The sequence below is a fragment of the Folsomia candida genome, unplaced genomic scaffold (genome assembly GCF_002217175.1).
Source record: "Folsomia candida strain VU population unplaced genomic scaffold, ASM221717v1 Fcan01_Sc013, whole genome shotgun sequence".
Classification (NCBI taxonomy): domain Eukaryota; kingdom Metazoa; phylum Arthropoda; class Collembola; order Entomobryomorpha; family Isotomidae; genus Folsomia; species Folsomia candida.
The window spans coordinates 498,166-511,433 of record NW_019091205.1 but is presented as its reverse complement, the minus strand read 5'-3'; the positions used below and the strand labels follow the sequence as shown (position 1 = coordinate 511,433).

General features: G+C 35.7%; 2 protein-coding genes across 2 annotated transcripts; both read right to left on the bottom strand.

Moving 5' to 3' along the window:
* Nucleotides 1–423: 423 nt before the first annotated feature.
* On the bottom strand, nt 424–6,010 carry LOC110855776 (protein HtrL). Its single transcript, XM_022104166.2, has 4 exons — nt 5,846–6,010; nt 5,229–5,516; nt 3,032–3,362; nt 424–1,247 (listed from the first exon to the last, which is right to left on the bottom strand). The coding sequence occupies exons 1-4, from the start codon at nt 5,877–5,879 to the stop codon at nt 830–832; spliced, it is 1,071 nt and encodes a 356-aa protein (XP_021959858.2). The 5' UTR covers nt 5,880–6,010; the 3' UTR covers nt 424–829.
* Nucleotides 6,011–8,510: 2,500 nt separating this feature from the next.
* On the bottom strand, nt 8,511–12,960 carry LOC110855775 (ABC transporter G family member 23). Its single transcript, XM_035856295.1, has 14 exons — nt 12,792–12,960; nt 12,678–12,707; nt 12,449–12,566; nt 11,669–11,823; nt 11,483–11,590; nt 11,109–11,202; nt 10,737–11,035; nt 10,305–10,533; nt 10,060–10,237; nt 9,880–9,998; nt 9,697–9,767; nt 9,368–9,630; nt 9,016–9,102; nt 8,511–8,941 (listed from the first exon to the last, which is right to left on the bottom strand). The coding sequence occupies exons 1-14, from the start codon at nt 12,884–12,886 to the stop codon at nt 8,727–8,729; spliced, it is 2,061 nt and encodes a 686-aa protein (XP_035712188.1). The 5' UTR covers nt 12,887–12,960; the 3' UTR covers nt 8,511–8,726.
* Between the last annotated feature and the right edge of the window lie 308 nt (nt 12,961–13,268).

Here is a 13,268-nt window from a genome sequence, read left to right as displayed (position 1 = left end):
TTCATCCAGTAAAAAATATATAGATTTTATGTACAATAATTTTATATTTTGCCTAAGAATTCTTTCCTGAATATTTTAAGCGTGACAATACAGATATATTAATGTACGTATGTATGTGTGAGAACTTAATTATTAATTATATCAATAGTTAATTAGCGGAGAAATGATAAATTCAAAGCAAATTTTCTTTGAAACCGGGTAACATTATTTTTAACTATGTATTAGTAAGTAAACAGAAAATTTATATTAGGCATATTATAAATTAACATACCGTAAAACCTCTATTTATAGCCGGGGCTAAAATCCAAAACGGAGGATCACGGACCCGGCTAAAATTAGAGACCGGCCATAATTAGAGACCCGGCTAAATTTTGTTGCTCCAAAAATTTTAGGTGTTACAAAATCAAATATAATTGATTTTGACTCAATTTGAGTTTTCTAATTTAGCAAGATAAGCCATAAGTAACCCAGTCACTTTTAATTACCATCTTGAAACGAAGTTTAGCAGGTTTTTTTAAATTTTCTGTCATGATTATATCCATTATTAACCTGAAATTAATAGGAAAAAATTAGTAGTTCAACTTATTCGTTGATTTGCATAATGTGCAACATTTTTCTTTAATGGACTATGAACAGGGACACAGAGGACAAGACAGGTCATAATTAGAGACCCGGCTATAATTGGGGACCCGGCTATAATTAGAGACCCGGCTAAAATTTTGAAATCTTGGTCTCTAGACCCGGCTATATTTGGAGATCGGCTTTAATTAGAAGAGGGCTATAAATAGAGGTTTTACGGTAAGTCATAAATACATATTTATAAACATTTTTAGTCATCGTCTAGCAGTAAGAAATCCGTCATATTTGACACAGGGGCACTTCTGCAATCCTCGTTTGCCACGTCCTCTCCGGCATACCATTCTTGAAAGTAGAACCACCCACTCCTACAATTCCATAGGATTTGTTGACAGCTACAAACTACCCGAAATCGGTCCGGGTATTGCGTCGCTATCCAGTTGTATAACGTTTGGTCCTTCCCGACAAACTCGCCCAGGCTCAATTGAACATCATGGATGGCGTAAAATGTTCTACTGAACCAATTAATTGAGTACACCGTTCCTCCAAAGAACGTCCCTATTACGAAGTCCATCTCTGCCATTTCCTCAAATGTGTTGGAGTCCGGGGGTGGTTTGTAGTTGGGAAATCTTCCGACCGTAAAAATATTAAGTTTCTTGTAATTCTCCGATCTGCAGGGGTAAATAATGAATTTGTAATTATTACTTATTTATTTAGGGTTCAAAGTTTTGACAATTTTAACGGAAATTATTTTTAAAAAAGGGCACAATAGAAGTCTCCCAGCGGATGCTCTCAGATTTTGATATAACTAGTGGCAATCGATCACAAATTTAATTGGTATGAAACAGTGTTGTTTAACTATTAATAAAAGTAGCATTTGCAAATTTCACACTATAAAATTTGCAAAAGACACGATCTCCCAATTTGCAAGTTTGGCAGAGATATTTGCATCCAATGAGGAGAAAGCGCACAGAAAGTTAGAAAGTGTAAGATTGCTCGACTTTTATTGGGCTTTTTTACCACTTTGAATGCAAATATACCTTATCGCCAAACCTGAGCATTTGCAGATCGCGACTTATTGCAAATTTCATGTTAACTAAATTTGTCATCAGTGGACTCAAACTTACAAGGGAACCTTAAGTACTGTCACCTCTCGATTTCCTTCGGAATAGCCTTATTCGACAGATAATTTAGTGAAACAAAAACTTTGTCATAGAACATGCGGTGCAAAATCGCGTTTTCGCGAAATATTTGGCGAGAGCTGCACCAAAACCTGCCATTTGCCCAATGCTTTTAACATAGCCACCAGCCTTTCGAATGATGAAATGAACTTTATAGAATCTCAATAAATTATATTTGTACCTGTCCGCGTAATTTCAGCCCGATCACGAATATGCAAAAAATGATGCAAAGATTCGCAAATTTTTTGCACATTGCAAAAATGCAAATATCCGCAAATTTGAATTTCTTCGTTTTTTTTAAATTCAACAAATTTATCAGTTTAACTGATATAAAGTATACTTTTCTGATTGCCAAAAAATTACAAAAATTTGCAAAAAATTGAAGTTTACAATTTTTAAATTCTGCTTTTTATAGAAACTTAAGAATTATCATATATGCTGGTATGAGCGAATAAAAAAAGCTAATTTGTTGAACAATTAAAACATGCTAACATTGCAAAAAATTCTACATATTGAACTATAAAATTGCACCAAGTTTTTGCAACTTGTAAAAATAAATACCACAAATAATTACGAAAACCACGTAAAAATAGATTATTTAATTTATTTTCATGAAAAATTGCGAAGTTCAATTTTTTGAAAATGTGTGCAAATTTTTTGCAATGACAAAAGTATATTTTATATCAGTTAAACTGATCAATTTGTTGAATTAAAAAAACGAAGAAATTCAAATTTGCGGATATTTTTATATTTTCGCAATTTGCAAAAAATTTGCGAATCTTTGCATCATTTTTTGCATATTCGTGATCTGGCTGAAATTACGCGGACGGGTACAAATATAATTTTTTGAGATTCTATAAAGTTCATTTCATCATTCGAAAGGCTGGTGGCTATGTTAAAAGCTTTGGGCAAATGGCAGGTTTTGGTGCAGCTCTCGCCAAATATTTCGCGAAAACGCGATTTTGCACCGCATGTTCTATGACAAAGTTTTTGTTTCACTAAATTATCTGTCGATTAAGGCTATTCCGAAGGAAATCGAGAGGTGACAGTACTTAAGGTTCCCTTGTTAGTCAAAAGCGGAGAGCAATCGGGAAACTTCCGTTGTCGGTAAAACGATGCCAATATTTGGATTTGAGTCTATTAAATAAATTCCACATCCTTAGTCTCATTAGTCAGAACTTTCTCCAGTACATACGAGCAATTTACACAATTTACGTACACATGTAATTAATAAAGATGTAAATATAATCCCACATTAATTTTAAAAAAGCTACCTCTCATCCTCTCCAAAGACTTCCAGAGATCTTTCCAGATTTGGATAATTTCCTAACTTAATGTCCGACTCTCTCACACAGCCGACATCCATCCAGTAAAAATACGTCGAATTGAACGGATTAAGTTCCGACATGGTCTGGAGAAACCAGGGTTTTGAGTTCCACACGGCGTACAATTCGGGAGAATGTCGAGATCTTTCCGGATCTATTGCATGCATTTTGTGGTAATCGTCGTGCAAAGAGTGGGGTTCAAGGAGCCAGGGGACGTCCCAAATTTCGTTGTAAAGTACGAAATGTGTCGGCCTGCCGTTCCGAACTTGGACCATCAGATCTACGTACAAAAAGTTATGAGGGAAGTGAGTACCTCGGTAATTAAAGCAGGGTGAGACAAAATCGTCATAATCATCAGGGATGGGCAATCCCAACAATTTCGATGGATTACGGATTACAGATTAATTCATTTAAAAACTATCAGGGGATTACTGGATTGGGATTACTTCGTTCCTGAAATAATGTGGATTACTTGTTGGATTACTGGGATAAATTAATGACGTGGATTACGGATTACAGTAATCAGATTACGGATTATTATCTGGATTACAAAAATCTATATTTATGTCTTAAGGGGTGAAGAGAAGCGAAATCCCTTTATGGAAAAGTGTTGTCCGCCGGTCTGTATCCACGATATGTAACTTTACAACGGTTTCGAATTTCAACATGGGGTTTTCGCAAACGGGTTTCTAATTTTCGAGGTACGGATGAGTTCGAAAATGGGAATTGTAGGTCATAAGGTCACAGCGCCACGGTGACGACGCCACGGGTCAAACGTGTCGAATTTTTTTGCCGTTTTAGACGTAGTTTCGGGCGAGGATTACAAAAATCTTCATAGTTTGGACGTGACATGACCGAGTGACCGTGTTGACGACGCCATAGTCGAAAATATCGAATTTTTGTATTGATACTTTTAGACGTAGTTTTAGGCGGGGATTTCAAAAATAAAATCTAGACATAGTTTTGGCATGCCATGACCGCGTGACCGTCTCGCTCCACCCGTTTGCTACATTTCGTTTACAACGGTTTATTCTGAATAGCGATACACTTATATTTCAAAATGATGATGCTTAGTTTAAAAAGCAAGAGCTTTGAATGATTCATCCTACAGTCGGTTTCTTAGGGCAGACAAAAATGTATTGTAGTAAATAAACCCCTGTTAATTGTTCCCAAATTCTCTTAACTTTGCGCCTCTGCTGAAGAATCCAGAAGGTAGTTTAAGCACTCAAGTTCAGCAAGTGACTCAGACTCTGGAGAAGGTGCAAGATGGAGCTGTCATGCCGTTTACAGGAGCAAAGTAATCCAACAAAGTAATCCGTAATCTGATTACATTTTCCAATCTCGTAAATTGAGGATTACGGATTACACATAATTAGCAGACCTAGTTAGGATTACGGACTACGGATTACTTTAAAATGTGAATTTTTCGTGGATTACTGGATTAAGGATTACATTCAATGTAATCTGATTACTTAATCTGATTAAAGTAATCCTGGGATTGTCCATCCCTGATAATCATCACATTTTAAAGCATTTCTCAGCTCCAGGAATTTATTTTACAATTCTAATCGACGAATTTGTAGCCAACACTTAAGTTGATTCATGGTGATCATTTAATTTAAGATAACCCAGTTTCGAAAAGCTCCAATCCTTCTGAAGGTTTCTTAAACTTGAGACGTCCTGCACAACCTGGAGAGTAAAGTTTATAGAAAATTAGCAATCACCTACTTTTGTTCTAAAATTCACTGTCCGGAATTTTATATACAATAAACTCCCAGAGCCGAGAAATGATTAAAAATGTGATGATTTCAGCGAACTTCCATCGAGTCCACGTGGAATCCACAATGATAGAAATTTCGTATAGTCACGCAAGGTTTGGTATCTCGATATTAAAGCTGCTACCGCCTGGTAATATTAAGACGTAAGTCGTAACTATATGTAAGCCGTAACAATTTTGTTCCAATGTATCAAAGTTGAACAATTAGCTATTACGGCACGGTATTACTTTTCAATACCACTTTGGTAGAGTCATATATGAATACCGGTTGGTATTATTTTAATACTGGATTTATAAAAGTACAAGATACATACATACACATTCGCCCGCGATTATTTCGTATTCGTGCAATGAAAGATAACCACATACCTTTAAATTTGGGCTGAGTAAATATCACGATCGGTGTATCCACCTGACCGAGAAAATTTTTCAGCCAGACTTTATACTCTTCCAGACTGTGTTTCGCCTTCTCCATGCCGAAGAAAGCGGTCACCAGCGTCGTCGTGTAGTTTCTTCCTTCGGAGTGGTTTCCCCATCTCACATGCAACTTGTTTAGACGGTCGGTTTCTTCACGAATTAAATAAAGTGGTAAGCGTGGCTTCGAAAAGATGAGATCGTGACCGTACATGACATAAATTAGGAGGCCGATTGTGCCAACTGCAGAATAGGAACAAGAAAATTAACTTACACGTGCAACCAAAATCTTAAAAATTCATTTTTAAAAATATGTATGTACACTCTTAAAAATAATGTTACCCTTTTGAACAGTAAATGCACTCTGATATTCAGAGTCTGAAATTCGGAGTCTGAATTCAAAATTAAGAATGCAAACTAAATTTTATTTTTTGTCAAGTTACATAGCGTTACTCCGGATTTTTTTTGTACTTTACTTAATATAAAATTCAGAGTCCATTTACTTCTAAAATATCTAGTAACAATATTTTTAGCGTAAAAAACAAATAAAAAGGTAGTTGATTAAGTCTCACCTGATAAAAAGTATGCTACATTTTTAGAGGTCATAATTCCTTAGAAAATGCGTATATTTTTATTAGGTACATATATTACAGCACGATTTTTACGTCTTTAAAAGTAAATGAAATTTATTTTAAAAAATAAATATTTCCGTGAAAAATAACACCAACACAAACAGATGCCCGTTACATTACTGAGCTCACAACAGGTGTGTTTCACATTGACGCATATTTATCTGTGAAACAAACATAAGTGGCAATTGATAAGGTTGGCTGATTTGTAGGATGGGATGTGCACGAAGGATGTGCGGAAGGATGAGCTATCTTTTTCACGCTGAATTGATGATTATGCATCTTAATCAATTCGTCTCGCAAAATGAACGTGGAAAGTATTTTATCAAGTTTATGTATGACGTATTCTATGCACGACTTCGATTTATCCTCTGGGTTAGCCTTCATCTGCTTATTTGTATACTTTGTCCTGCTACAACGGTGACCGAATCTCATTTTTTTGTGGGATAATATACTCACAGTGGCCGCGGAAGTTGGGGGTGGCACAGGGGGACGTTAGCATTAGAAGAGGAGTGAATTATCTATTAACATGGTAATCAACTTACGATTTTACTGAATTTCTAGTGGGACAATGTCCTCTTGCTTCAGACGCCAATGTGTATGGCATATCTAATTTATAATTGTCACAAATTGTGTACCAGTTTTATTCTACATTTACAAAATTCTTAGAAAATACAGGTTTGAATTAAATGCATATGCATACATTTCCATTTTGTTAGAAATTGTGTATACACATGTATAATCTTAGCACTAATTAAACAAATTTTTAAGTGGTGACTACATATTTAACTAATCTCAATACGATTCTATTTATGCTGTCGCACCAAATATTGTTTGCACCGAATGAGAAGTCAGTATATACATTTATGATAATTTTTATTATGAGCTTGCGGCTATTACAAGCGTGGTAAAAACTTAATATGGGTCGGTAACAAATTTAATACAAATATTGTATGCATTGTCATGCATACGATATGGGCTTCTTACGGGATTATTGAGAGTTTTTTTTAATGCCACTCGTCACTCAAATATTCCAAATATTTATAAAATATATTTGTATTCCATACAACATATTTACATACATACGCCCACATTCTTAATTGCAGGCATACACGTATACAAAAAGTTTGTATAATTGTCTGTATATTTAGTAAATCTCTTCATGCTCACGCGATTCTGTATTAGAAAAAAAACTCTTACGGAAACTCAACAAATGGATATTTACAGCAGGACAATTTCTAAATAATAAAGTTCAACATATCACAAAGTATTTATCCAGAAACTATTATCCCCCAAACAAATGTAATTGCGCATGATGAAGGGAATGCTGCAAAACATTTGGATTAATTAGGGATTTACTAAATAAATGACGTAAAACCATGACATTGTATATAGAATGAGGGAAATATCCGGCGTGTGGAGATACATACGCTTGTTTTTTAAAAAATCTAGTATAAAAGCACCAGCAAAAGAGAATAGTTGTATCCATAACCGGAATTCAATACCTTTAAACAATTTTTTCTTAACCATTCAATTTTTTGGGAATGGAATTTCGCAATTTCTTCATAATTTCGGTCTTGTTAGCGACACAATGTTTCGCCGCACTGCAAAAAGCTAAGAAACCCGAACTCAACCCTCGCCTTGGTCACAACCAGGAAAAAATTCGCACCATTTTTTCCTCCATTCTCCCAATCGACTTCCGCTACTCTTATTCTACTTCCGGTAACGATTACAACGCTCAGTTCCGACCCCGCGGGGAAAATGAGACGTCCGAAGACGACACCCAACTCAACCCGACTATTACCCGGATAAATTTAAAATTCTTGAAACTCACCGCCCTAAACGATACGAATCTCCGCTGTGGCAGTTTAAAGGTAACTGGGAAGATCGGCGTCGAATTTTTGGATTCCCGCCTCGCCTACGATGCCCCAGATGGGATTAAGTTTGTCGAATTTTCCGAAGCTAGTGATCAACTATGGTTCCCTCGTCTTAATATCGGTGGGAAATATTTGCGACTTAACAACCGGGACCGTTATAACGGGTACAATTCTCAAAATGACCAGTTCGAGACGCACGCGAGAGCCTGGATTAGTCCGGAAGGTTTGGTGTATCACGATGTAGCCTTCGAGAGGGAACTGACATCGTGCAAAGTCGGGGCGGAAAATTCAAACGGGATGGAATTTGAGATGCAAATTTTAAGCGATAAGGACTTGGTGGACGATGTCCAACTCGAGTGGGCGCCTAAAAATGCTGTCAATGCGAAGGAGGAAAGTATCAAATCAATAAACGGGATGGATTACAAGGTTAGCGTGACGCACGATAAGTGCAAACTTGTCGAGAACTTTGGATCCTTTGGCGAACAAGAATTTGGCTGTCTTACCAGTTACATTGTTCTGGGAAAGATTTGAACAAATTTTGGAAAACTGACGGCTTTTAATATTATCGGAAACATGAATGTATTGGGAAAGAGATATGCAAATAAGTATATTAAATTTGATTGTTTTTTTGTCTTAGAAAATTAAATAAATACGTGCAAATTATGATTGATTATTTAATTATTTAATCTACTTTTGCACAAAAAATAATCTTCTGAACTGCAACGACTCACTAAAATTGACACATGGCAGACTTTTTTATTCCCATATTTTTAAATTCAGACAATCCCATTAAATTTCCTTTCCTGAAAATAAATGACATATTTTTGAAGCATTTGAATTTTATTTTTTCCTTCATAAATTGTAATGTTTTGTATATGAAACTTTCGTTAAGAAATAAGTTGCATTTTTTCGAAAGTTTTGTTGCATTTTGTTCAAAAATTTAAATATCACTTATATCTTCGTCTCTCCGATAAAACACAGACTGCTACAGAAACCAGGATCCAACCTGTGCCGGACAGGAATCCTTTGGTCACGTGGGGATGCTCCAGCCCCCATCCGCGCGTGCAGATTGATCTGAAGCTATCCACGATGTGGGTGGTTGGCAGAAATTGTGACAGGACTTGGTACACCGGCGTCGCCATTTCCAGGGAGAAAAGCGCTCCTATTTATCAACAAAGATGTACACATCTCAATAATAAGCGTGAAATTTCAAAAATTGATCCTGAATATATGTACCTGAGGAAAATGATTGCGTTACCGTTACAAAGAGAACGATTAACACCGTTTCGAGCATATCATCCCGCAAACTTGATATCATCCAGCCTATGAAAACCGATAAAAATATTCATTCCCACACTTGAAAATTTCCGAATTCAGTTCAATCTTTTGTTCACACTTGAATGTAACTCTTGTTAATATTTTGAAGTTATTCCTAAACTTTTCGAGAGACTAGTACATAACAGCCCGCATTATTGTTTAAAAGCTCAACCTTTTAGAAAGAATTATCCTTGGTTTAAAGACTCCAATGGGAATGGCGTATTAAAATTTATGAAATTTGAACTTCCCGCACCAAAATTGTCAAACCTACCAATGGTTAGCCCCACAATGGCTGTTAGATACGCTAATCCCACCGCAATTTCAAACATTCCTCGAACTTCCATTCCATAAATGAGGTGAAAAAGTGAAAAGAAAACGACCAGCTGTGCCCAGCTGATGATTGACTGTGTCACGACATCAGCCAATAGGCGATGTCCCAGCGTGACACCGGCCACGTAATCCCGGTCTTCGAGACCAAATCGTCTATCCTCCGAGGTCACGATGGCACCCGCATTTGACAGCATGAACAAGAGCCTATGCATAGTTAAATTATTAGAATAATGTGTACTTATTATATATATTTTTTTAATGAAAACTCACAAAATGAAAATGCCAGGCTGCATGTACAAAATAATTCGGTAGATGTCGGTATTTCCATAAACGGCGTGGAACTACATCAGCAAACAGTGGGATAAATGAAACCTTTGCTAATTAAGGGCTAATTGTCAGATTCCAAATTTTAATTACCGAATAATTGCAATATGGTTTTTCAAAATTACGAACCTTAAGTGGAGGTCGCACAATTTCACTTCCGTTTAAAGAACACCCTTTCCCAATACTTTCAATAAATGCAACGTATTTTTCCACCAGAGTTTTCTTTAGCCAAGAAGCGGTTATCGGACCTTAAAAGTAAATTATTTTCTTAATTACATTTCATGAAAATATTGTTTCCATTCTTTGTACTTGACTCATCCATTCGGACGGATATCGTTGATCCAGCGATGGTCTCGTTATTGGCAAAATTCCGATGTAATATTCTGTTCCTGGTGTGATTACTAAAGTCATCTCGGAATTCTAAGAGTGCAATGGTATTCCCGAGCTGAATGCTCTGTAGCGCATGCGTATAAGAGTTTATTGGAATCTGTGTAAAAAATGGTAAAAATATTTAAATTTGTTTTAAAGTGTGTTAATAATAACTAAATGATTACCCAATTAAACTCTCCATTGTCAAATTGCCCAATAAAATCGCAAATTCCCACGTTTTCTAAACATTTTACTTCAGTTTTCTCATTAAAGTTGCAATATTGTTCCAAGTCAATGTTTACGTCGTAATCAGGCATTACAACGGCGACATTGACACCTTTCGGGGTAGGGCCGACAATAATTTGGAAGAGGACGATGGCCATTATTGGTATGCAGAATTCAATAGCAATAAATCTGAAATTAAGATTTTTTCATGTAATCCTCATATTATTGGGGTTGGTAATCCGATCCCCGATTGGACCGGGCCATCTGACAATTTAGTATAACATAGATCCGATTTCATTAATACCCGGAAAGCGGATCAATTCGGATCGGATTCGGAAATTGGTTTAATTCGGATCGGATTCAGAAATCAGATCGGGTTTAAATTTCCATACCTCCAATCTCGCTTCCTTCTTAGCCACCATTTCATTCCCAAGGCTCCTAAAATCGAGGCATGATTCCTCTCAGCAGTCGATACTATTCCCTGATTACTTTGAATACCGGTGGTAACTAAATTGTAAGCTTTCTTATCTTCACAACTTTTAAAATCCGAATAATTCTTCATCCTTTCCGAACTTTCATCATTTCGACACAACTCGAGCGCAACTTCTTCCAAGGTTTCAAATCCGAATTTATTTAAAAGTGATTGCGGACTATCTTCCACTAAAAGTTTTCCACCTCTCATAAAGCCAATCTGTTAAGATATTACTAAATAAGTTTCCGACCAATTTTTTTCAAATGTCGAATTCTTTCTATCTCGTAAATACCTTGTCGCAACGCTTCGTCTCCTCTAAGTAATGCGTCGAGATAATTATTGTGGTGTCATTAAGTCGTGAAATATCGAAGAGGTGTTCCCAAATACTGCAACAAGGTTAGTAAATTACAGCTTAAATCTTGGATAGTCATAATAATTATATCAGACTCAAATATCCTTTTGGTAGACATTTGAGACATTATTTTTTTAATTTCCGTAACTCTCTTAAATTTTGTAACGATTTTCAAAGTTCAGGGTGAAATTATTATGGGGAACCTTGTAAAAATTTTTCATATTGTGTCCTAAATTTTATTCCAAACTTCAAAGACATAAGGCAAGAGTTACAGAATTTAAGAACGTAACATCGCAAACCCCCTAATTTTATACCGTTGACGAAGAAGTGGATCTAGACCAACGCTTGGCTCGTCTAAAACGAGAAGACCTGGCTTATGGATTACAGCCACGGCCAGGGATACTCGCCTTTTCTGACCGCCGCTATTGAGCAAGTCCAAAAAATATGAAATATTTATATTTTTGAAAATTATTGTATAGCTTAAAATTTGCATAAATCACCTCAACTCCCGTATCGACCTATTTGTTGGTGGAAGGTCAAGAAATGCTGACAAGAATCTTATCTCATTTTCAATTTCGGACAAAGTCATGCCATAAATCATCCCAAAATAACGGAGTACTTCCCCAATTGATAAGGCATTCATGAGTGACAAATCCTAAATTTATTAAAAAACGCTTACAAATTTGTACATTGGATGGGCAAATCCGTTATACTTTGCACTTTAAGGGTACTGACGACAACTCATGTATCATGCAATCTTCGTGTGGTAACGGAAATGAGGGAGCAAAACAAATACACCCATGCAAATTTCATCTTGATTACGACTGCATAAAGTCCGGCAAAAATTTGCAGTTAAATTATCGTAAAAATAATTTCAAATAATCTCACTATTAAAAATTACTCAATGTATTTCACACATTTTGAGGCAGTTCACGCTACGCAGGTGGTGCTAGCATTGTTAACCCCGTAGATTTTGTATTCTTAAAAACTTTTACAAATACCTTGTACGTAGGAAAATTAGCCTGCAAATTTTTGAAAACTTAACTAGATCAAGGGAATATTTTTCTTTTGTAAAGGTTTGTAAAGTTATTCTGCACAATTTTCGATACCAACTGGATAAATTTCTTATCCAATTGTAAAACTGAAGACAGGAACAACCAATCTTTCACATATTCAGATTCACCTTCGGATAAAATGCATTTTTTTTAGACAAGTTTTGATTTATATACGTAAAGAATCCAGACTCCAAAATGTTAGTTTATGTATGTATGTAAAAATACCTGCGGCATCCATCCACACAAATTTCCCAAGCTTCCTTCCCTTCTTTGGTTAAATACGACCACATCGCCGTCATCTAACTTCTTCAATCCAACAATGCATGATAGCAGGATTGTTTTCCTGAGTTCGAAATTTATTTATTTTTAACAATTTCAAACAAGCCAGTTAATTATTTATTAACCTAAATCATTAAGTAATTTCAATTGATTATAAACTATTTAGTCAACCTACCCGCATCCGCTCGATCCAAGCAGGCCGTAACTGTGAGTATATACATGCATAGAATACATAATTGCATAATAAATGACACAATTTTGGACACAATCTCTATAATTTTTTACGTACATTTCCCCACGACGGACGTCCATATTTAGCCGATTTAACACAAAATTTCCTCTTCCAGCATATCGCTTACAACCATTGGAAATTTTTACGGCCATTATTTCCTTGTAAGAATTAACGTATGTAAATATACTAATTTTGCATGAAAAATTTTGGCCTTCCAGGACAAATGGTGAGAATGATGGATTGCTTGGTGAGACTGATTCAGTTAGTTCAATTCAGCATCAATCCTTTCTTTCATTTCTTACTGACACCCTGTCAGTGACAGGGTTCCTCGTGAGGTGCGAAAAGTACTTAAAAATATGTCAAATGTTAATCTCTAACAGAAATTAAAATTTTATTTTCAAATAAATTTACAAGAAATGTACATTAGATGCTTAAGCACTTTAGAAAAAAACGCAAACCTTATCGTTCATCCCAGCAGTATTTAAATAAATTTAAACAAATATGTAAAATTTTAAATACTGAATATAATAAAAT